The 26,019-nt window shown below is 36.8% G+C and overlaps 1 protein-coding gene across 7 annotated transcripts in view; it reads left to right on the forward strand.

Moving 5' to 3' along the window:
- Nucleotides 1-26,019, forward strand: part of KTN1 (kinectin 1) — a 120,363-nt gene that overhangs the window by 31,694 nt on the left and 62,650 nt on the right. For 6 of the 7 annotated variants that reach the window (XM_081229081.1, XM_081229083.1, XM_081229084.1 and 3 more), the window contains exons 2-5: nucleotides 10,498-11,050; nucleotides 14,193-14,330; nucleotides 15,954-16,124; nucleotides 17,521-17,651. In XM_081229081.1, coding sequence (XP_081085207.1) covers nucleotides 10,528-11,050; nucleotides 14,193-14,330; nucleotides 15,954-16,124; nucleotides 17,521-17,651 — 963 coding nt within the window. In that variant the 5' untranslated portion in view covers nucleotides 10,498-10,527. Of the gene's footprint in view, nucleotides 1-5,530; nucleotides 5,569-10,497; nucleotides 11,051-14,192; nucleotides 14,331-15,953; nucleotides 16,125-17,520; nucleotides 17,652-26,019 lie in introns of all 7 variants that reach the window. The other variant, XM_081229082.1, reaches the window with a different exon arrangement.

A 26,019-nucleotide genomic window follows, 5' to 3' on the forward strand; every position in this document is an offset into this window, starting at 1 on the left:
TTAAAACTTTGATCCATATATAATTGAGGTAGGGGCTGAATTTCCCCCTGAAATGGCTGTCATTTGTGCTGATACTATTTATTAAATAATCCATAGATTTACTTACTGATTTGAAATAGCTCTCTGATTATATACTAAATTTTTCACATGTATTTGGGGCTTTTTATGTTGCATTTATTTGACAGTTCTTGGGCAAGATGTAAAGATTCTTGTTTTATAGTGAAGCTTTTCCAGTAGCTCCCTTAGAGTTTTTTTGGATATTATTTGACGTTTTTGGCTTGTCATTTACATTTCATGTTTAGTTTGTGAAATGATCTTAAGTATTATGTGTTTTTTAGGAATAGGCAAGAATAAATATAACATTTTATTATTTTAGTACTTTAATTGTTGAGTGACCTACGGTGATGTACTTAAAGAGTTATTTTATCAGTCTATTACGATCAACTTTTAATACCCTAGCAAAACTTTGCTAAAGGATGATAGGGTTTGAAGTAGGTTTTCTGTTTGTTGATAAATTTAACTGGTACCATACATTACTCGGACTGCCTTGTTGTAGTGGGATTGGACATAGATGAGTAGGTTAGGGCACTTAGAGGGCCTCAAGGAGAAGTTACAGGAGGAAAAGATTTTGGATCACAACTAGGAAGAATATTCTAATGTCTTTGTAAAAGGAGCTTATGGGAGGTGCTGATTCCTCATAAGCATAGGCTCACTGACCATTCAGCTGGGTCCAGTCTTTTAATTAGATGGCCCTTTCCAACTCAGAGGCCTTGTGAAAAAGTAAAGGTAGGTCAAGACTAGATTTTAGGGGAAGGCAGTCTTGTATATATGGTATAGCTGTTTTACAATTACGTCATTGGTGTGAACTTCATGTTTTAATGTTAATTTTGGAACGGTGTTAATTTTTGAACAATTTTGATGATTTATCTTCATAATCTTTGTAACTTTTACATATTGTTTTGAAATACTGATTATTTAAATGTATTATTAAATTTTTGGTATTAAAGCTTTTAATTTGTCTAATTAAGTTATCATAAGTTAGCTTTCTTTACAGAATAAACTTTTATCCAGGTTATCTCCTGTGGATATGTTTTTATTTATTTATTCATTTAATTTAATTTTTTAAAATTTACTTATTGATTTGTTTATTTTTGGTTGCATTGGGTCTTTGTTGCTGCGTGCAGGCTTTTCTCTAGTTGTGGCGAGTGGGGGCTACTCTTTGTTGTGGTGCGTGGTGGCTTCTCGTTGCGGAGCACAAGCTCTGGGTGCGCGGGCTTCAGTAGTTGTGGCTCCGGGCTCTAGAGTGCAGGCTCAGTAGTTGTGGCGCACGGGCTTAGTTGCTCCATGACATGTGGAATCTTCCCAGACCAGGGCTCGAGCCCGTGTCCCCTGCATTGACAGGCGGATTCTTAACCACTGCTCCACCAGGGAAGTCCTGTGGATATGTTTTTAAATGAGCAGTGTCTTTTCCTGGGAGAATGGACTAGTTGGGGCTTGATGGGTAAGCAGAAGTCTGAAAGATATTGGTATAACTCTCAGCAGCTACCAGTTACACAGATACTTTTCATTTTCTTGGAGAAGCTGTTCAAATTGATTTATCTAGTCTTGTATTAAAGGAAAAAAAGTAAGTTTGGTTAAAAAAGAAATAGAAGTTTCATGTGTTGTAATACGATAACTAATGGAGAAATGAAATTTCATTATTCATCTCTGGTATTAGTTGGATTTGTTTCAGACTGGGGTAGCAGTTCTCTAGAATGGGTATTGCTGAAATAACTTAAAGGGTATGTTAATACTGTGTGAGTCATAGAAACAAGTACATGTTGCAGTTTACAAGGAGAAATTGCACCTCAGCTTTAAGATTTCAGTGTAATCTGTAAAGTTAATTTTAAAAAAGCTGTTGTGAATGGAGTTCCCATGTCAGGCAACTCAGTGTTTGATTTGCTAGATTATCTTATCTTTTGGTTGCTTTGAATGTTTTTCCTCTTATTTTAAAAGATAATTTTATAATTGTATTGTGGGCTCTGGGGACATTATACTTTTGGTGTAGAGAATGGAAATTTAGGTAAGTTTTTATATTTTGATGGCCATTTCAGTAAATGATTAATAATTTGTTTTTCTCATTGGTGTCTTTTTCTTATTTACTTGTAGAATCAAGTTTTTAAAAACTTACTGTAGACTTAATACACATGTAAACTTTTAAACATATACAGCTGTACAATATAAGGTGAATCTACTTGTTTTTTTGTGTTTTCTTCCAAGTATTTTATACATTTTCTTAAGTTTAAAATTTTAATCTGTCTGGATATCTTTATTTGATCTGAACGATCAGATAAATTGGTTTAAATTTTTAAAAATCAATTTGAATCTATTTTAAGTTTTAAGTTCCATTATTTTCTGTTCTTTTATCTTTTATCACACTGCAGCACATTGCTACTTTCCTATAATTGTTACACAATTATCCTCTGTCTCATAGAATGCTATGGATTTGTGCATAGAGAATAAGTGCTCTAGGATTTTAGGAGGAAGAGAAATATCTGTAGGCAAGGTGCTTGAGCTGGAGGAGTAGACCTCATTGAGGCTCAGGTTTGGTTTTTATGCTCTGTTTTATTGATACTATGTACTTCCTCAGGTGGATCATAAATTCATTTAAAGTCAGTGAATCTATTTGTGCAACACTGCTAAGCACCCTGTGTTCTCCAAAGTTTTTAAATTTAAGTGGAGAATCAAAATGAACAAAATTTATAAGTAAAAAATAACAATGTAATAATTATAATGTGTTTTATAGGACCACCAGCGCCACCCTTTCCACCCTTACTCTGAACTAAACTTTGTTTCCCATTTCATTAAGAAAATAGTAACGTTAGGAGGATAATTTTTACAAACTTCTATACTGTATCTGCCTCCTTGCCTATGTTTCCATCTAAGGCTAGTCTCTTCAGAATTTGTACACCAAATTCTTTTCCTCTTGCCATTTGAGAACATTGTCCCTCACCCCTCACTCTCTTGCATCATCAGTCTTTCCGCTTCTACTGGATTATCTTTATCAGCATATTAACATGCTGTTATTTCTCCTGCCTTTAAAAACTTTAAAAACCAAAGCCCCAACCTCATATTCCCCTCCAGCTTCCATTGCATTTCTTTTATTACTTCACAGGAAGTCTTCTCCAAAGAGTTGTTCACACCTGCTGGAGTTCTCACTTTTGACTTCATTTCAGTCAGGTTTTGATCACCACCACTCTACTGCTTTGGTCATAGTCACCACTAATGTCTCTGTTGCTAAAATCCAATAGTCAATTTCTATCAATAGTTTTTACTGTACTTATTTACTAACACCATTTAACAAAGTTGATTAATCTCTCTTTCTTAATATACTTTATTCATTTAGCAATCAGGGTGACATTTTCCTAATTTTCTTTCTACTTCTCCTTTGCTGTTTCCTTTGCAAGTTCCTCTTCATCTTCCTGTTGTTGAATTGTCCAGGGGCTCTGTCTTGAGACCTGGGCTCTGTTTATACCCATTTCCTTGGTGATTTCATCCAAGCTTATGGCTTTAAATATAATTTATATGCTGGGTACAACTAAATTTATATTTTTAGCATGTATTCCTCACCTGCCTAAGCACTCTTTGTTTAGCTGTCTGCTGGATATCTCCACCTGTCTAAAACCTGACTCCTGGTCTTTAACCCCAACCATGTCCTTTCCACACTTCCCCCTTCTCAGTAAAGGGCAACTCTTATTTTTGGCTTAGTCTGAAAGCTTTGGAGTTGTCTTTGTCTTTGCTTGTTCTCTCACACCCCGTTTTCCAGTCCTCAGCAAATCCTCTTTTCTCTACCCTCATAGTGTACTCAGAATTTGACTACTTTTTACTACCCCTCTTGCTACCAGCTTGCTCTGATCATCTGTTGCCTAGATTACTTCAGTTGTCTCTTAAGTTTTCCGTGCTGTCACCTTCTCCCTATACCCTTTTTCTACTCAAAACCCTCTGTTGGTTTCCCATATTACTCAGAGTACAAGCCACAGCCCTTCCATTTGCCTGTAAGAAACTACATGATTTGTTCACTGCCCCCTGCCCCCTTCAAATGATCTCTTTAACCTCATCTTCTACTACTTTTCCTCTTGTTCATTATACTTAACCACATTGTCTTTATTGTTCTTGCTCAAATGTGTCAGGTTGTGTTCTGTCTCATATACTGTATATTAATTGCTGGACTGTCTTCCTTTTAGTAGAATGTTAACCCTATAAGGGCAGGCATTGTGGCCTTTTGTACTGTTGTTTATTCAGAATGCCCTGGAAAACAAGGTTGACGTATACTAATTGGTGCTAAATAACTATACAAAGTGAATTAATAGACTGTTGTGGAAGATGGTAGTTGAAAAGATATTTTCATAGGTGTGATTTGGGCTGTGTTTTGAAGGATAAGTGAAGATTTGATACAAAGGACAAGGCAAAGGTTTTTAGATTTGATACTAGGGAGGAGGGGAAATTGGACTTTTTAGAGAGTTGTTCCTTTTGGTTCCCCAATTTAGAACCTGTAGTGCCTTCTTAGTGCTGATTTTGTCTACTCAATTGACTGCTGATATTCTGTAGCTGGTTGTAGTTTATATTCCTCAAAATCATATCTAAAACTCCCAGACAAAAACCTATTCCTGTATTCTTGAACTTGACATGTGATTTCATAATTTACAGACTTCGTCCAAGCTAGAAACATAGGAGTTGTCTTAGACTCCTTCCTCACTTTCACCATGCTCTTTTTTTTGGGGGGGGGGGGTCGCGCCAAGTGGCATGTGGGACCATCTTGGTTCCCCGACCAGGGATTGAACCTGCGCCCCCTGCATTGGAAGCACAGAGTCTTAACCACTGGACTGTTAGGGAAGTCCTTCACCATGCTCTAATAGTTGCCTTGTCCTCTATCTGCATTGACTTAATTCATTGTCATCAGATCTATTTAGCCTATTGAAATAGTCATTTTAATTGGTGTCCTTGCACCTGTGTTAACCTATCCATTGGATTTTAAATTTTGATTATAATTTTTATTTGTAGAAGTCCTAATTGATTCATATCTACCCAGTTACTTTTGATAGTTTCTGTTCTTTGCTCATTTTTCCAGTTACCTCTTCTTTATGTGTGTATGTTATAATCTATATCTATTAATTCCAGTATCTTGAATCTTTAGCGATGTGGTTGCTTAGTTTATTTTTGTTGCCTCTTGCTCATGGTGGCTTCTGTCATTTTGTGTTGTGGGCTCTTATCTGGATGACAGTCTTCTTTGGAAATCCTGAGGTTCCTGGCTTGAGGGAGCAATATACCAAAGAAGATGTGCATTCACTTCTGCCTCATGCACTATGGGCACCACCAACTTGGAACCACTTAAATTTTTTGTCTTTGCATTTCCAAGATCATGTTAAGTAGTTTGGACTTTAGAGACCCCTGGAGCCAAGGCAGAATTGGGACCAAAAGTCAAGACTCTTGACTTTATTTTAGTGCTTTATTATATTGCTGTTTATCAGTCTTAAAATTTATTTTTTTTCAGGATATATCTGGAATATGACATGCATACTTTATTTGAAGGTTAGTGACACCATAATGTTTAATCACATTTTACCAAGAAGGGTTCAGAAAATACTGTAGATAACTTCTGTTGTGTAATGGAAATCTGAGTAAGTGATACTTGTCCATGAATATACTTTTTATCAGTGTATGGTACTTCCATAAATAAAGTTTTCCTTAAAAAGATTAACTTGAACATTAAAAAAACAACATAAGATATTATTATGGATTTAAAGGAAGAGAAACATGGCATGTTTAGAATGCAGACTACTTAGATTCAGCATGATCAGGTTACAGATAGACTTTTTAACTTACGAACTCTATTTTTACAAAGAACCTGTGATAAGAGCTTTCAGCTTAGGTTTCACAGCTACTTCTAGTAATAATATAACTATGTTGTACATTGAATAAAGCTCTTGTAGGCTACTCTTGGTGCCTGTATATCTTTTAAAGGTGTATTCATTTAGTTGTTCAGACATTACAGATTTATACAGGAACTTTTAAGAAATTAAGTGTTTCTGGGTTGAAAACTATGTTTCCCTCAAATCTTTGCTTGCTCTTTACAAATATGCTTGCTTGTATGTTGTTCGGTATACATCAGTGGAAAAAAATTGACTTTCAGTTTGTTCAGACTTCAGTCTTGAATTTTTGTTATATTTTTCTTACTGGTTCTGTGGAGTCACTCCAGTTGACATACTTTTATCAATTGAAGCACAGATAATTTATAAAATTAGTTTTTTGTTGTCATTTGTTTTAAATGTTCTTTTAGTTTAAAGAAAATGATGTCAGAGGCAAGAGTAACTAAAATACTGTGGTAGTAAGGAAAGAGATTTCAAAATTCTTACAGCTACTTGAAATTCAATAGTATACCTATCAAACTGCTTGCATTTTTCCTTGTAATATATAAGTAACGGTTCTTTTTAAATTTGTGTTTATTTAAACTTTTAAAAGTGTAATATTGTGCATTCAGCACGGTTACTTAAATTTGTTTTAATGTAGAAAAAATTTAAAAAGTTGAACAATGAACTATATATTAAAAATATTTGTAATTTTACTCTAAAAATGTAATGATTCTAATTTTTTTTGTAGTCTCAGACTGTATTTAATTGTGCTCAACATAAATAATTTTCAGCTTGTTTGTTAGGTAATGTATTTTACAGCATTACACTGTGTTATTTCAGATGGTGTGATGTTTAAATGTATGATGTTTCTATAGATGTCCCATACTTAATTTCATTGCCTTATCATCATAAACAGTGGGCCCATCATTATGTATATAGCTTTATCCTTTTTAATTAAGTAGTTCTCTTGAACTTGTAAAAATAAAATCAAGGAGCAATTATATTATTTGAAATTTTAGTGTTCACATTATTTGTTATATTAATATGAAGAGATTGTCGAGCCTTCTGAGAAGTTTACAAAATTTAACTCAGTGGTGCAGCTCAATTTTTGTATGAACAAACCTAAGTTACAGGAAGGCAAGTAAATAGAATCTTAAAACTATTTGATTAACATTCATAATACATACTTAGATGAAACACAGAATATATATATATATATATCCATTCTGTTATCTATTTTTGGGTTTTTGGGGGGTAGGGAAGGGCAGGGATGAAAACTTTTATTTCTCATTCTAGAGCAGGTTTTTTTAACCTGGGATCCATGCATATCTTTCAGGGAGTCCGAAACGTTGTGAAATTACATGTACACCTTAGTATGTACACTTTTTTGTTTGTTTTGAGAAAGAGGAACAATATCTTTCATAAGTTTCTAGAGAGATTTATGTCCAAAAGCCACTGGTTGGGCTTGGTTTCTTATGAAACCCATGGATAGCTCACTCCTGGTTCACCTGATAGAGAAATCTGTACCACCATTAGCTGTTAATTACATTAAAATTGGGTTCTATTAAGGTTTAAGGTGTGATTAGGTTAAAAGGTCCTTAATATTACAAAGGGAATGTGATAATATGGAAGAAATTAACATTGGTGACTTTCGCTATCATCTCAAAATCTGAGCCTCTGCTTGTCTCCGTGTTTTTCTAACTCAGCAAACGTACGTTGAATTGCTACTGTGGACTTAGAAAATTTTGATGACCTGATTCCTGTCACCTTAAGCTAAATTAATTGTCTCAACCTCTCCTTCTCTTTCCTGTTTCTTTTATTTTTCCGTTATGCCCCCACCCCCCAAATTAAAAAATCTCTTCCTGTCTTTGTTGTTTTCCCTGTATTCCCCTGGATTTCATTCCCAGTTTCCTTTTGCCACCTTTTTCCCCCTCTTTATATTACTCTTATGCCCATGGGTATAATGTAAAACTATGGTATATTGATTGATACTGTAGTACTTATTCATTTTGCCATTTTTTAAAATAAGCAAGGAATTAAAACTTTTATGAGTTTCTCTTAAACTAACAAAATTTAAAATATTAAGGCAAGCGAGACTGCACCCATGATTATGGCACAACTCTTTAATTTACATATTCATCTTAATAACCTATTATACATGAGATGTTTTGATCATACAAGTAAAACTGTGATTTTGACTATTCAGTATTTAATTGAATTTAAGAAAGTCTCCGTATCTACAGTTTTAACAGCAGTGTTTTATTGAGTTGATATTTGCTAATTTAACCCATTCTGATGTTGTATATTCTATCTCAGTTTTTTGTATTATATGTAATATTGCTATGAACATCTTTTTTTTTTTTAATAATTATTTATTTACTGTCACATGTTCTTTTTTTTTTTTTTTTTTTTGCGGTATGTGGGCCTCTCACTGTTGTGGCCTCTCCCATTGCGGAGCACAGGCTCCGGACGCGCAGGCTCAGCGGCCATGGCTCACGGACCCAGCCGCTCCACGGCATGTGGGATCTTCCCGGACCGGGGCACGAACCCATGTCCTCTGCATCGGCAGGCGGACTCTCAACCACTGCGCCACCAGGGAAGCCCGAACATCTTTATATATGCTTTTCTTTGTAAATTTCTTGGGATAAAGAATCAGGAATATTGGATTAAAGCAATGCAAACACTTTCTTGACTTGAAATTTGCCTTGGTGTTTTGGTTGGGCTCTTCCTAGTTGCAGAAAGAGAGCTCACATGACTGGGAATTGAATTGTGTGAAGGGAATCTCCTGAAAAATCCCAAAATGGAAATCATGGTTCTTCCCAGGCTCATGTGGTACCTGGAAAAGGGAACTAGAAGAGTCATCAGAACATGTGAGGAATCTGTGTTTCAGAGTTCTTGTGGTCTCATGGCCTCTTTTCTCCCTGAACGTTTGCTTCTTGCTCTGCTTCATCATGGATTTTGCTCTCCTAAGACCTAAGTTGCATGCGGCTGCAGTTTGCTGTTCATCAAAGCCCTTCTGACTTTGACTTGACCTTTTTTCAGCATCTGTGGTTGCTGCTAAGTGCCTTAGCCTCTTTTCTTTCCTCAAAGCAAAAAGCCATAGAGTTCTAACTCATTGTTTTGTCCTTTTTCTCCCCCAACTCCCCAGCCAAGTTGAACAGGCTTTGTAGCCTGTAGATGGTCATGTTAAAACAAACAGAAAACCAAAAATAAAACATCTTTCAGGGCTTCCCTGGTGGCGCAGTGGTTGAGAGTCCGCCTGCCGATGCAGGGGACATGGGTTCATGCCCCAGTCCGGGAGGATCCCATATGCCGCGGAGCGGCTGGGCCCGTGAGCCGTGGCCGCTGGGCCTGCGCATCCAGAGCCTGTGCTCCGCAACGGGAGAGGCCACGACAGTGAGAGGCCCGCGTACCACAAAAACAGCAACAACAACAACAACAACAAAAAACATCTTTGAAAAAGCATTTCTGGGTGACCACTAACAGGCACAGTAAAATATGTTTAATAAATTAAAAATCTTGGATAGTTCATGAATTATCAGGGAAGAACAATTCTGTATAAAGTTCCTTTTAGTATTTTGTTAGCACATGATTCCTTTTCCCCTTCATCTTGTTAAAACCTTCTCTTATTAAGTCCAGGGTTGAGTTAATACCATTAAAAATTTTGCTTCTTAATTAAACATTATTAAGAGAGGATGGTGATTGCCCTTGTTTTTGCAGTATAACTTTTTTTGTGTGTGTGTGCGGTACGCGGGCCTCTCACTGTTGTGGCCTCTCCCATTGCGAAGCACAGGCTCCGGACGCGCAGGCCCTGCGGCCATGGCTCACGGGCCCAGCCGCTCCGCGGCATGTGGGATCTTCCCAGACTGGGGCACGAACCCGTGTCCCCTGCATCGGCAGGCGGACTCTCAACCACTGCGCCACCAGGGAAGCCCTGCAGTATAACTTTTTTTACAGTAAGAGGTACCTTGAAAAAAATTGAGAAAAGTATCTTATTTGTAATTTATTTTAGTGCCAAATGACATATCCTAGCATTTTGATTTTTTACTGTATTATATTTCCATATCCTTGTTGTATCCCACCATGTCATGAGGCTGTTATTTAACTGGAATAAAGGTGCTCACAGTTTGTGAATGGACTTAAATCTTTAAGTGAAGGAATGAACCACCTTTGTTTTCTTTGCAGTTAAGAGTGTGGTACTTTTAATGGATATCTAGTGTGTTGGTAATAGTTAATGCCTCTTTATTTCCATGTATAGTAGTATTCATGAACATTGTACAGTAAGAGGAAAACTAAATATTAATAGTGTCAAAACTGGTTATTTTGGGGGAAAAAGTAATGAATGGCTAAGTTTTTTTTCCTTCCGTTAGAACCTTTTCACATGATTTAAAAATGGAAGGCTGTGTTACACTCCTAGTTACCACACATTTTTTTAAATAGTATATTCAAATTGTAGTTGGCAAAGTAATCAAGTATGCGATTTATAAAACCTGTTCAGATTTGTAGATCAGGTTAAATATGAAATACCACTTGAAAGAACAGAAGTATTCTGTGTTAAATAAGACTGACTCAGGTTTTTATTTTTGTTTTTTCCTTCTTTCACATTTAGGTTTTATAGGATCACATTAACAAAAGCACCATGGAGTTTTATGAGTCAACATATTTTATTGTTCTTATTCCTTCAGTAGTTATTACAGTAATTTTCCTCTTCTTCTGGCTTTTCATGAAAGAAACATTATATGATGAAGTTCTTGCAAAACAGAAAAGAGAACAAAAGCTTATTCCTACCAAAACAGATAAAAAGAAGGCAGAAAAGAAAAAGAATAAAAAGAAAGAACTCCAAAATGGGAACCTCCATGAATCTGATTCTGAGAGTGTACCCCGGGACTTTAAATTATCTGATGCCTTGGCTGTGGAAGATGAACAAGTTGTACCTGTTCCATTGAATGTGGTTGAAAGTTCAAGTAGTGTTAGAGAAAGAAAGAAGAAGGAAAAGAAGCACAAGCCTGCACTAGAAGAACAGGTCACCAAAGAAAGTGATATATCAAAGATTCCATGCAAAAAAGTGGAACCTGTCCCAGTTACTAAACAGCCCACCCCCCCCTTGGAAGCAGCTGCCTCAAAGAAGAAACCAGGGCAGAAGAAGTCTAAAAATGGAAGCGGTATTGTAATCTATTCAACTTTATTGCATGGTTATACTTGTTTTAATAACTTTAGAGTTGAAGTTCAGATACTTTGTTAAGTGTGCACACAAATGTTAAATACTGAATCTGAAATCGAAATCATTATCCTTTTCACTGTGTGTTTGCTTTCATTAATTGCTGATAGAATTAGTACTGAGCATACAACAGTGTTCAAAACTAAATTTCACATTACAAATGTGGAAAAGGCCTTTAATGGAAATATATAAAATCTGTTTATATATATAAAATATAAATATATAAAATATAATATATATTATAGAAATATATAAAACTACTGAGGACCTGTAAATATCAGTAGTTAGAGATGTTTACATTTATTTCAACCAGTACTTTCTAATCAGTGTGATAGGAATTAAAGATGAAAAGAAAAATCAGATATCATTTTCACCTTTGATTGATTAATTTTGCAAACATTTATCATACATCTGTTTTGTGCTAGGCATTATATTAGGTACTAGGACTGCAGAGATGAAGTGTGCGTTTTCAGGGTAGCCTCATGCTAGTTGTAGATACAAACAGAAATAAGTTATTATAATATAAAAAGTTTAGTATAATGAGCTAAGTATGTCTAAACCAGTGTTGGAGTTCTAAGGTGGGCCACTTAGAGCATGTAATGCCTAAAGTTAATCTTAAAGGTTGAATAAGTACTAGCTGGTTTTTCTTGGTGGATAGGGTGTTCCAAGGAGAGAGCTTAATAGGTACAACAGAAAGGACGTGAGAAATGGTGTGCTGATGGTTGAAATTGCAGACAGTTTGCTCTGTATAAAAGGACTTGTGTTCACTATTAAGTCGTTTTCGTATCTTAACTTGTGAAGTATTAAGTTAGTTATACTGGATTTTAAATATTTGCTTGCCAGCTCTGATCAAGCATGGTACTAGAGAAATAAGAGTAAAGGGGACAGAAGGACATGTAAGTCAATAATGAAATGTGACTTATATAAGGAAAATACAAAGTATAGAAATAGTACGGAGCCAAAACACCTAGTGCTTATGGGCACCATGGGTCAAAAGCTTTACAGAGGAGGCAGTGCCTGAGCTGGGTCTTCCAGAATGAATCACTTCATCGAGCAAATAGTGGGATCTCATTCCCCACTGGCAGAAGATCATGCATAAAGGCATTAAAGATGCAAGAGTACAGTGTATTGTTGAACCATGAAATGGGAAGTAGGGAGTGGTAGGAAACAAAGCTGAAAAGCTAATGGAGTGGGTAGATCATGATGATTTTTGTATACAGTGCTAAGGAGCTAGGATGTAATTTGGCCATTGTTGAAGATTTTCAAGCAGGCTTAGTTTACGTGGTCTGATTTACATTTTAGAAAGGTATTTTTGGCAGAACTAGGGAAGACAAGTTTCATAGGGCAGTGTTTAATATAGGCACACTTGTTAAGAGGGTATTATTTTCCAGAGTTAAGTTGAAGGACTGAACTGTGGTAGTGACAGAAGAAATAGTAAGGAGGTTAGAGAGATCTGCAAAGCAAAAATGACATGACTAACGTTATGCATAGGATATGGCAGATAGAGGAGAAAGCAGGATCAAAGATAATTTCTAAGTTCTAAGTTAGGTCAGGGTAAGCAAACTGCAACCTGTGAGCCAAATCTGGCCTGCTTCTCATTTTTTTATGGCCCATGAGCCAAGAATGGTTTTTATATTTCAAATGGATTAAAAAAACTAAAGGAGTAATACTGTGTTAAATATGGAAATTATATGAAATTCAAACCTCTGTGTCCATAAATCAAGTTTTTTTGAATGCAGCCAACCTATGTCTGTGGCTGGCTTTCACACTGCAGCAGCAGGTGAATAGTTGTGACAGAGTCTAAATGGCCCACAAAACCAGAGTATTTACTGTTTAGCCCTTTGTAGAAAACATTACCCAAGCTCTGATTGGTAAATGTTGATAGCTTTAAGAGGGAATAATGAGGAGAGAGTGGATGTGTGCCGAGAGGAGAATGCTTTCAGTTTGTGTTTCTGGTGCCTATAGGGGCTGTTTACATAGGGAGAATGCAGTAGGAAATGTAAGTAGAGGCATAAGGCTAGACTACAGATTCAGAAGCCTTAAACATGTTGGTAGTAGTTGATGTCGTGGGTGTAGAGAAGATCATTCAAGGAAAGTGTTTAAAATGAGGACACAATCCTGAAGAATACCAGCATATAAGGTATTCAGTAGGAACAGCTTACAAAGGAGACTGCAAAGGAATATTCCAAGTGTAAGAAAAGAATTATCATGGGAGCTGAATTTTAAAATTTATTTTATTGTGGCAAAATATATGTAACATAAAATTTACCATTTTAAAGTATAAGTTCTGTGGCATTAAGTACATTCACATTCTTGCACAGTCATCACCACCAGCCATCTCAAGAACTTTTCATCTTTCCCAACTAAAATTCTGTACCCGTTAAGCACGAATTCCCCATTCTTCCCTCTCTCTAGTTCTTGGCAAGCACCATCCTACTTTCCGTGTCTATGATTTGACTACTCTAGGTACTTCATATAAGTGAAATCACACAGTGTTTGTCCTTTTGTGACTGGCTTATTTCACTTAGCATAACGGAGAGGAGAGTAATTTAAAGAGGTAGAGACCAATAGTATGAAATGCTAAGTAGAATTCAAATAAGGATTAAAGGATATTATTGATAGACTATGGCATTTGGGACACTAGGGACCTGATAAAATCTTTCATGGATATAGTGGAAGAGAGAAAAATCAGGTTGTAATTAGTTGAGAAATGATTGGTAGGAAAGGAAGTACAGAGTGTTCTTTGGTCAATATAAAAAGGAAATGGGTGTGGGAGGCTAGGAATTACAGTGGTGGGAAGGGTTTTATTTTTTAAGATGATAAGGGATTTGACCATGCCTATAAAACTGAGTAGGGCTAGGAGTGGCTGAGAAATGGGATATAAAAGAAGGAGCGAGTACTAGAAGTCCTGATGAAGTTAAAGAGCATATGTGGCACAGTAAGAAAGCTAGAATAAGTGAGAGAATTGTATATCAGAGTTTAAAATTTTGGTGGTAAAGCATTTTAGGAAGTATTCATTAATAATTGAATCTTTTCTGGTATGTTCATTGTTTGCTATGATGATTTTTCATTTATTTTTAATAAAGACGATCAGGATAAAAAGGTGGAACCTCTTATGGCACCGTCAAAAAAGCAAGAATCATTACCCCTGCATCAAGAGACTAAACAAGAAGGTGGATCAGGAAAGAAGAAGGTTTCATCAAAGAAGCAAAAGACTGAAAATGGTGAAATGTGTAGATACGTATTTTATAAATACTAATTCTAGAGAAGTCCACTACGACAAGGAACCTAGAGACCTCACATGCTCTTTAATTTCCAGCTTAATGTGTACCATAACAGCTTTAAAACTAATAGAAGCCCATGGTGCTTTGACAGATGGTTAGGGTATAAGTTTGTGGTGAAGACTTTATATGAAATTTATAAAAGGACAGAAGCATTTATAAACATTTTCATTCATAACTGAGTTTTGAAAATAATGTTAATAGCATACAAACTCTATAGAAGAAAAGTATTCCTGAAATATTTGTACTTTTTAATATCACATAAAGATTATGCTTGAGAACATTAGTTAAATTTATCATTACCCTACATTCCTAATTATTTATTAAACATAATTTGCATGTGTGTATGAGAAGCATCCAGTTAAAAGTGATGGAGCAGGGCTTCCCTGGTGGCGCAGTGGTTGAGAGTCCGCCTGCCGATGCAGGGGACACGGGTTCGTGCCCCGGTCTGGGAAGATCCCACATGCCGCAGAGCGGCTAGGCCCGTGAGCCATGGCTGCTGAGCCTGCGCATCCGGAGCCTGTGCTCTGCAAGGGGAGAGGCCACAACAGTGAGAGGCCCGCCTACCGCAAAAAAAAAAAAAAAAAAGTGATGGAGCAATTTTTATCTGTTCCGAATTGTCCACAGAAGACTTAGCTATGAAATTTACATAGATTAAACAGTGATTTTTATAATATCGGGCTGTGATATCAACTAGTGCTAGAAAATAGTAAAATTGGAAAGGGAAAAGATGAAATTCTGTTATTTGCATTAAAATCATGATATATCAAGCAATCAGGTATAGAAAAATATTATCACAAAATATTTGTTAATATTGAATATTTATTATAGATTTTAAATGAAAGAACTGTATGTGCCCCAGAGTTTTTTTTTTTAAGGTAGGGATATAGAGAGACTTCCATATGGGTGTGGAAGTTTGTATCTCTAACCAACAGATATTAAACTTCAATATTCAAACTTTTCCCATTAAAATTAGGAACAAAGTAAGAAGCCTTCCTTCCTCCACTTTTAATGTGGTTCTGGAAGTTTTATCTAGTGTAGTAAGATGTACCATATAAATTAGAGGCATAACTATTAGAAATGAGAAGATATCTGCAAGGAACAGTGACTACTTTTGTATCTAGCAAGGAAAAAAACTCAGTTAAGAATTACCAGTTGGAATAAGAGGTCAGTAAAGTACCAACATACATTAAAAATTAATAGTTTTCCTTGAGCACTAATTAAATGTGAATGGATTCTTAGTTAAATCAGGAGAAACATGAGAACTAACTAAAATGTATAGGGATGTATAAGAAGAAATTTTCAGATACTATTAGAGGAGATGTGTGATACACTTTAGGTAACCTAAATGATATGCTATAAAATAATATTGAACTGCTATTTCTTAATTAGAAGAGTGTTTTGAGTTGTTAAATGATAAAATAGGAATTTAAAGCCAAATTGAGCTGGTATTAGAGATTTGAAAATAACTGCATTTATCATTAAACTTAATTGTGCTTACATGTTATTTAATTACTCTTATAAAAAATGCTGAGTAATTATGATTTTATTGAACTTAAATTGCAGTCTTGGTAGATGAACCCCTTATTCATGCAACAACTTATATTCCTTTGATGGATAATGCTGATCCAAATCCTGTGGTGGATAAGAGAGAGGTTATTGATCTGATTAAACCTGACCAAGTAGAAGGAATTCAGAAAACAGGGGCTAAAAAACTGAAGATTGAAGCTGATAAAGGTAATATACAGAATGTGACAATCTTTTGTATTGAAAAAAACACATTTTTGAGTTCTGATGGAATGAGTGTGTTTTCTCATAGAAGCAATGAATTGCAAAATACTAATAGAATCTTTGTAGTAAAAGATTTATTGGTAGTTTTCTAATCTACCTTCTTAGTTTTGTAGAGCTGGACATTGGACTTTGACTTGCCTAAGATTTCATAGCTGTTTTGCTGTCTGGTAATCTGTTCCCTTCTATTATTCTCTCTGAGAGTTTTCTATGCTAATTCACAACGGCCTTATTATTACTATTATTATTACTATTATTGTTGTTGTTGTTATTATTTTGGCAGAGTCACATGGCTTGCGGGATCTTAGTTCCCCAACCAGGGATTGAACCGGGGCCCACGGCAGTGAAAGTGCTGGGTCCTAGCCACTGGACCACCAGGGAACTCCATATTATTTTTTTAATAGTTTTTTTTTTTTTAACAGCAGTTTTAGGTTCATAGCAAAATTGAGTGGAAAGTACAGAGTTTCCATATACCCCTTGTTCTCATACATGCACACAAACTGCCTTTTTAAACTTATAATGTAGCTGAAGTATTAAAAGCTCTGGGCACCTTTGGGTCTAATGGGTGGCATTTGCTTTTAATGAGAGGCAGCTGTTGCCTAATACAAGCACCCTAGGGGAATCGAAGTGGGTGAGTCAGGAGATGTTTGGCTCATGGATTTTTAAAATGTCCGGATTGCTTGTATATACTTGATGTTTGTAAAATCAGACTTCCTTTTTGTAACTGTCTTCGAGCTTATTTTCTCATCTGTAAAATTTGGCTCATAAGTCGTGAGTATTACGGTTAAATGAGAATATTTGTGAACATACTTAGTATAGATACTAGCATATATTAGACATTTGCTTTTTTTTTTTTTAAAGTAAGGGTATACTAGCACTTTAATATTCTGCAGTTTGGATACAAACCACTATATACATAGAATGGATAAACAACAAGGTCCTACTGTATAGCCCAGGGACCTATATTCAATATCCCGTGATAAACCATAATGGAAAAGAATCTAAGAAAGAATGTGTATATATATATATATATATATATATATATATGTATAACTGAATCACTTTGCTGTACAGCAGAAATTTACATTGTAAATCAACTATATTTCCAATTAAGAAAACATAAAAAATATTCTGCAGGTTGAGCAAATTTTTAGTTAATGTAATTATTATATTAAAATAGATAAACACTTTTTCTCCATAGACTAGAGCATTAATTGTTGTTTGACCTGAAATGTAAATCTGTTTTCTCTTGGTTACTGACTTTCTGGGTCAAGAATTCTTGGTGCTTTACCTTTGCTGAAGTTGTTACTTATATCTTTTAAATGTTAACTTTTTTTTTTTAAAGAGAATGCTGAAGTAAAATTTAAAGATTTTCTTCTGTCCTTGAAGACTATGATGTTTTCTGAAGATGAGGCCCTTTGTGTTGTAGACCTGCTAAAGGAAAAGTCTGGTGTGATACAGGATGCTTTAAAGAAGGTAAGCATATTTTAGATTATGAGCCTATTTGAGGGCAGTGATTAGTTCACCAAGCAAGACTTCTGCTAGAACAATAAATTATAACCTACTCCCATCCTTCATACCCCAAAAGCACTTAGTGACATTTAAAAGTTCTGGAATGCCTTCAGAAGTTATTTCATATATCCATACTAATCAGTATACTTATTTAGTTCAGTCAGGTGTCCGAGTCATCTGAGGTTTTGACAAAAACGAATTGCTTGTAATAAGTAAGATGATTTATATAACTTTAAAGTCATTTGGCACTTGGCTAAGTTGTACCTTGCTTTCCTGTGAATGTAAGTACTGAAGGCAAGGTCGAGTGATTTCTGGATAACATATGGAATATTTTTGTGACTGAAGATAGCACCATTCAGAGCACCTGGGCATCTTTTTCGTGTGTGTGTGTGTGTGTGTGTGTGTGTGTGTGTGTATGTGTATATGTATAGAATACTACTGTAATAAAGTAAATGCTTTGAATGATAGAATCATTGCCATGACTGACTAAAATTTGAAAAAAACAAAGCCATGAAGCTAACATTTAATTTCTCATTATATTACACTCACTATATTATCAGGTGTACTAACTATCTCATATTGGGAAATGTGACAAGTTTTTAAGTGTTACTTTGTGTGAGATAAGATGACATGGTAGCCGGTGTTCAATATTAGATTGTGGACGTGACCATTCTTATTTTAAACACACATACACACACACTCCTAACACACTTTTCTGCCTTAAAACCTTTAGTGGCTTCCATTTATTCTTTTTTTTTTTCCATCTTTATTGGAGTATAATTGCTTTATGATGTGTTAGTTTCTGCTGTACAACAAAGTGAATCAGCTATATGTATACATATATCCCCATATCCCCTCCCTCTTGAACCTCCCTCCCACCCTCCCTATCCCACCCCTCTAGGTGATCACAAAGCACCGAGCTGATCTCCCCGTGCGATGCAGCTGCTTCCCACTAGCTATCTATTTTACATTTGGTAGTGTATATATGTCCATGCCACTCTCTCACTTCGTCCCGGCTTACTCTTCCCCCTCCCCACGTCCTCAAGTCCATTCTCTACGTCTACATCTTTATTCCTGTCCTGCCTCTAGGTTCATCAGAACCTTTTTTTTTTTTTAGATTCCATATATATGTGTTAGCATACAGTATTTGTTTTTCTCTTTCTAACTTATTTCACTCTGTATGACAGACTCTAGGTTCATCCATCTCTACAAATAACTCAGTTTCATTTCTTTTTATGGCTGAGTAATATTCCATTGTATGTATGTGCCACATCTTTATCCATTCATCTGTTGATGGACACTTAGGTTGCTTCCATGTCCTGGCTATTGCGAATAGTGCTGAAGTGAACATTGTGATACATGACTCTTTTTGAATTATGGTTTTCTCAGGGTATATGCCCAGTAGTGGGATTGCTGGATCGTATGGTAGTTCTATTTTTAGTTTTTTAAGGAACCTCCATACTGTTCTCCATAGTGGCTGTATCAATTTACATTCCCTCCAACAGTGCAAGAGGGTTCCCTTTTCTCCACACCCTCTCCAGCATTTACTGTTTGTAGGTTTTTTGATGATGGCCATTCTGACTGGTATGAGGTGATACCTCATTGTAGTTTTGATTTGCATTTCTCTAATGATTAGTGATGTTGAGCATCTTTTCATGTATTTGTTGGCAATCTGTATGTCTTCTTTGAAGAAATGTCTATTTAGGTACTCCGTCCATTTTTGGATTGGGGTGTTTGTTTTTTTGATATTGAGCTGCATGAGCTGCTTGTAAGTTTTGGAGATTAATCCTTTGTCAGTTGCTTCGTTTGCAAATATTTTCTCCCATTCTGAGGGTTGTCTTTTCATCTTGGTTATGGTTTCCTTTGCTGTGCAAAAGGTTTGAAGTTTCATTAGGTCCCATTTGTTTATTTTTATTTCCATTGCTCTAGGAGGTGGGTCAAAAAGGATCTTGCTGTGGTTTATGTCATAGAGTGTTCTGTGTTTTCCTCTAAGAGTTTTATAGTGTCTAGCCTTACATTTAGGTCTTTAATCCGTTTTGAGTTTATTTTTGTGTATGGTGTTAGGAAGTGTTCTAATTTCATTCTTTTACATGTAGCTATCCAGTTTTCCCAGCACCACTTACTGAAGAGACTAGATTTTCTCCATTGTATATTCTTGCCTCCTTTGTTAAAGATAAGGTGATCATATGTGCGTGGGTTTATCTCTGGGCTTTCTGTCCTGTTCCATTAATGTATATTTCTTCTTTTGTGCCAGTACCATACTGTCTTGATTACTGTAGCTTTGTGGTATAGTCTGAAGTCAGGGAGCCTGATTCCTCCAGCTCTGTTTCTCCTTCTCAAGATTCCTTTGGCTATTCGGGGTCTTTTGTGTTTCCACATGAATTGTAAAATTTTTTGTTCTAGTTCTGTGAAAGATGCCATTGGTAATTTGATAAGGATTGCATTGAATCTGTAGATTGCTTTGGGTAGTATAGTCATTTTCACAGTGTTGATTCTTCCAATCCAAGAACATGGTCTGTCTCTCCATCTGTTTGTATCGTCTTTGATTTCTTTCATCAGTGTCTCCCCCCCGCCGTCAGTTTCTTATAGTTTTCTGCATACAGGTCTTTTACCTCCTCAGGTAGGTTTATTCCTAGGTATTTATTGTTTTTGTTGCAGTGGTAAATGGGAGTGTTCCCTTAATTTCTCTTTCTGATTTTTTGTTGTTAGTGTATAGGAATGCAAGAGATTTCTGTGCATTAGTTTTGTATTCTGCTACTTTACCAAATTCATTGATTAGCTCTAGTAGTTTTCTGGTGGCGTCTTTAGGATTATCTTTATATAGTATCATATCATCTGCAAACAGTGACAGCTTTATTTCTTCTTTTCCAGTTTGGATTCCTTTCATTTCTTTTTCTTCTCTGATTGCTGTGGCTAAAACTTCCAAAACTATGTTGAATAATAGTGGTGAGAGTGGGCACACTTGCCTTGTTCCTGATCTTAGAGGAAATGCTTTCAGTTTTTCACCATTGAGAATGATGTTGGTTGTGGGTTAGTCATATATGGCTTTTATTATGTTGAGGTAGGTTCTCTCTACGCCCACTTCATGGAGAGTTTTTATCGTAAGTGGGTGTTGAATTTTGTCATAAGCTTATTCTGCATCTATTGAGATTATCGTACGGTTTTTATCCTTCACTTTGTTAGTATGGTGTATCACATTGATTGATTTGCATATATTGCAGAATCCTTGCATTCCTGGGATAAACCCCACTTGATCATGGTGTATGGTCCTTTTAATGTGCTGTTGGATTCTGTTTGCTAGTATGTTGTTGAGGATTTTTGCATCTATGATCATCAGAGATATTGACCTGTAATTTTCTTTTTTTTGTGACATCTTTGTTTGGTTTTGGTATCAGGGTGATGGTGGCCTTGTAGAATGAATTCGGGAGTGTTCCTCCCTCTGCTGTACTTTGGAAGAGTTTGAGAAGGATAGGTGTTAGCTTTCTTCTCTACGTGTTTGATAGAATTCACCTGTGAAGCCGTCTGGCCCTGGGCTTTTTGTTGGAAGATTTTTAATCACAGGTTCAATTTCATTACTTGTGACTGGTCTGCTCATAGTTCCTGTTTCTTCCTCCTTCAGTCTTGGAAGGTTGTACTTTTCTAAGAATTTGTCCATTTCTTCCACATTGTCTGTTTTATTGGCATATAGTTGTTTATAGTAGTCTCTCATGATCTTTAGTATTTCTGCAATGTCAGTGTTTTTTCTCCTTTTTCATTTCTAATTCTATTGATTTGCGTCTTCTCCCTATTTTTCCTGATGAGTCTGGCTAATGGTTTATCAATTTTGTTTATTTTCTCAAAGAGCCAGCTTTTAGTTTTATTGATCTTTTCTCTTGTTTCCTTCATTTCTTTTTCATTTATTTCTGATCTGATCTTTATGATTTCTCTCCTTCTGCTAACTTTGGGGTTTTTTTGTTCTTCTTTCTCTCATTGCTTTAGGTGTAAGGTTAGGTTGTTTATTTGAGATGTTTCTTGTTTCTTGAGGTAGGCTTATGTTGCTATAAACTTCCTTCTTAGAACTGCTTTTGCTGCATCCCATAGGTTTTGGGTCTTTGTGTTTTCACTGTCATTTGTCTATAGGTATTTTTTGATTTCCTCTTTGATTTCTTCAGTGATCTGTTGGTTGTTTAGTAGTGTATAGTTTAGCCTCTATGTGTTTGTATATTTTACAGTTTTTTTCCCTGTAATTGATATCTAGTCTCATAGTGTTGTGGTCAGAAAAGATGCTTGATATGATTTCAGTTTTCTTAAATTTACCGAGGCTTGATTTGTGACCCAAAATGTGATTTATCCTGGAAAATGTTGCTTGTGCACTTGAGAAGAAAGTGTATTTTGTTGTTTTGGGATAGAATGTCCTATAAATATCAAATTATTAAGCCCATCTGGTCTAATGTGTCATTTAATAAAGCTTGTGTTTCCTTCTTTATTTTCTGTTTGGATGATCTGTCCCTTGGTGTAAGTGGGGTGTTAAAGTCCCCTACTATTATTGTGTTACTGTTGATTTCTCCTTTTATGGCTGTTAGCATTTGCTTTATGTACTGAGGTGCGTTGGGTGTATAGATATTTCTAATTGTTATATTTTGTTCTTGGATTGATTCCTTGATCATTATGTAGTGTCCTTCCTCGTGTCTTATAATAGTCTTTATTTTAAAGTCGGAAGTCTGATTTGTCTGATATGAGTATTGCCTCTCCAGTTTTCTTTTGATTTCCATTTTCATGGAATATCTTCTTCCATTCCCTCACTTTCAGTGTGTATGTCCCTAGGTTTGAAGGGGTCTCTTGTAGACACCGTATATATGGCTCTTGTTTTTGTATCCATTCAGCCAGTCTGTGTCTTTTTCTTTTTTTTTTTAATGATATCTTGTTTGCTTCCTTGCTTGCTTGCTTGTTTGCTTATTTATTTATTTATTTATTTATGGCTGTGTTGGGTCTTCATTGCTGTACGCGGCTTTCTCTAGTTGCATTGAGTGGGGGCTACTCTTCATTGCGACGTGTGGGCTTCTCATTGTGGTGGCTGCTCTTGTTGTGGAGTGTGGGCTCTAGAGCGCAGGCTCAGTAGTTGTGGTGCCTGGGGTTAGTTGCTCCGCGGCATGTGGGATCTTCCTGGACCAGGGATTGAACCCGTGTCCCCTGCATTTAGCAGATGGACTCTTAACCACTGTGCCACCAGGGAAGTCCCCAGTCTGTGTCTTTCAGTTGGGGCATTTAATCCATTACATTTAAGGTAATTATTGATATGTATGTTCCTGTTACCATTTTCTTAATTGTTTGGGTTTGTTATTGTAGGTCTTTTCCTTCTCTTGTGTTTCCTGCCTAAAGTTCCCTTAGCATTTGTTGTAAAGCTGGTTTGGTGGTGCTGAATTCTCTTAACTTTTGCTTGTCTGTAAAGCTTTTGATTTCTCCATTGAATCTGAATGAGGCCCTTGCTGAGTTGAGTAATCTTGGTTGTAGGTTTTTCCCTTTCATCACTTTAAATATATCTTGACACTCCCTTCTGGCCTGTGGAATTTCTGCTGCAAGATCAGCTGTTAACCTTATTGGGGATTCCCTTGTATGTTATTTGTTGCTTTTCCCTTGCTGCTTTTAATATTTTTTTCTTTGTGTTTAAATTTTGTTAGTTTGATTAATATGTGTCTGAGCATGTTTCTCCTTGGGTTTCTCCTGTATGGGACTCTCTGTGCTTCCTGGACTTGATTTACTATTTCCTTTTCCGTGTTGGGGAAATTTTCGACTATAATCTCTTCAAATATTTTCTCAGATCCTTTCTTTTTTTCTTCTTTTTCTGGGACACCTACGATTCGAACATTGGTGTGCTTAATGTTGTCCCAGAGGTCTCTGAGACCATCCTCCATTCCTTTCATTCTTTTTTCTTTTTCTGTTCTGTGGCAGTTATTTCCACCATTCTGTCTTCCAGCTTACTTATCCGATCTTGTGCCTCAGTTATTCTGCTATTGATTCCTTCTAGAGTATTTTTAATTTCGGTTATTGTGTTGTTCATTACTGTTTGTTTGCTCTTTAGTTCTTCTAGTTCGTTGTTAAATGTTTCTTGTATTTTCTCTCTTCTGTTTCTGAGATTTTGCATCATCTTTACTATTATTACTCTGAATTCTTTTTCAAGTGGTTTACGTATTTCCTGTTCATTTATTTGTTCTTGTGGGTTTTTATCTTGCTCTTTTGCCTGCAAGATATTTCTCTGTCTTCTCCTTTTGTCTGGGTTACAGTATTTGAGGTCTCCTGTCCCTAGGCTGCAGGGTCGTAGTTCCTCTTGCTTCTGTTCTCTGCCCCTGGTGGTGAGGTTGGTCCAGTGGCTTGTGTAGGCTTCCTGATGGGAGGGACTCGTGCCTGCGTTCTTGGAGGTGGAGCTGAGTCAGGTGGTATGTTTTGGGGTGTCTTTGAGCTTAGTATGGCTTTAGGTAGTCTGTGTGCTGATGGGTGGGTTTGTGTTCCTGTCTTGTTTGTTGTTTGGTGAGAGGCATCAATCCCTGGGAGCTGCTGGCAGTTGGGTGGAGCCGGGTCTTGGATTCAGATAGAGACCTCTGTGAGAGCTCTTGGTGATCAGTCTTCCCTGGGGCCAGGAATTCTCTAGTGGTCCAGTATCCTGGACTCGGTGCTCCTACTGCAGAGCCTCAGGCCGACTTCCAATCCAGGAACCAAGACCCCGCAGGTTACAAGTTACTCATCCTTCAATAAAGGGGATTAAAAAAAAAAACAAAAAAGAAAAGACTAATAAAACCCTAGAAAAATGGTAAAAAGTAAAATCAAACAAACAGAAACAAGGAAACATACACACACGCAAAAGAAACAAAACAGAACCATATGAAACAAAAACAAGGGAACAACCAGACAAACAGAAGAACTCAAAAACGAAATCAAACAATTAGAATCAAAACTAACAAAAATAGAAAACCTAATAACAAAACCAAAGCGGTGTGCCAGCTGAAGAATAAAGTAAGGAAACAGAACAAACTGATAAAAATGAATTTAAAAAAATAATAAAATAAAATAGGGAAAAAACACAGGATAACAGAAAAGTAAAGTAGAAATGGAAATATAAAAAAAATATTAAAGAAAAAGAAGAAGAAAAAAATACGGGAAAAGAACACAGAACAACAGAAAAGCAAAGTAAAAATAGAAGTTTATAAAAAAAGTAAAATAAAAAATGTTATAGAACATGAAGATCTCAAAAGACTAAATAAAGAAAAAAAACCTGAAACAACACCAAAAAAAAAAAAAAGGAAAGAAAAGAAACCCAACAACAAAAAAGCCAGAACCAGCAACAGAATGAATCAAAACATAATGAAATTAATAGTAATAGTTATGTTTCCCTGGGGTCTCAGCTGAAAGTGTCTTTGCACATGCTGTGAGCCATAGCCCACCTCCGTCTCCCCAAGAGGCTCTCCTCTTCCTCTGGGCTGGTCTCTGGACCTGTTGTGGGCCCTGTGAAGACCACTCAGACTCTGATCTGACCCATTTCTTGCGTGTGCTTGTCCTCAACGTCCACAGCTGCCAGAGCTAGACCATTTTCATTTGTGGGAACACTCATTGTCTACTCAGATATTCCATAGACGCAGGGTCTACCTAGCTGATCGCGGAGATTTAATCTGCAGCTTGTACAGCTGATGGAAAGGTTTTCGATCTTCTTCCTTAGTTGCCCCATCCCTGGGGTTCAGCTTTGGTTTTATCCCCACCTCTGCGTGTGGTCCACCCACAGAGTCTGGTCCTGAGGCTGCCTTGGAAATCTTGGGTCTGCTCCAGTGAGGACAGAGCACAGAGGTGGTATGACTGCTTGGATTGCGGGAGCCCTGGCAGTGCCAAATGCACAGGGGAGCCGTCAGCCACAGGCACAAGAGATATGGCCCTAGTGAGGGCCTTTTCTGGCACCCAGTGTACGGTACGTCAGGGCCAGCCCTGCCTGGGCTTCTTCTGGCGCCCAGCAGCAGGCACGCTAGGGCCATCCCTGAGGGGGCTTTTTTTTTTTATTGCTAATCGGCAGGTGCTGGCGTGAAGGGAGAGAGAGGCTGCAAGAGTGGCTTGTCCCCCTGCGTGGTACTCAGCAGTAGCGCCCTGCTTCCATGGCAGTCCAGTCTTCCTCTGTAGGTATTCCCTGCTGCGGATTTCCTCCCTCCCGTCCCCTCAGTCTGTCTCCCCACAGCCAACAGCAGTTCTCACTCCGGGCCTGTTCTCCAGTCCCCATGCTTCAGCTCCCAGCCCCCTTGCACACCTGTGAACACATGTCCCAGTCCAGGGCATGTAGGGCTGCGGTACGGACCATCTGTGTATTTCTCACTATGTC

Source organism: Mesoplodon bidens (genome assembly GCF_964165515.1).
Source record: "Mesoplodon bidens genome assembly, chromosome: 3".
Classification (NCBI taxonomy): Eukaryota; Metazoa; Chordata; class Mammalia; order Artiodactyla; family Ziphiidae; genus Mesoplodon; species Mesoplodon bidens.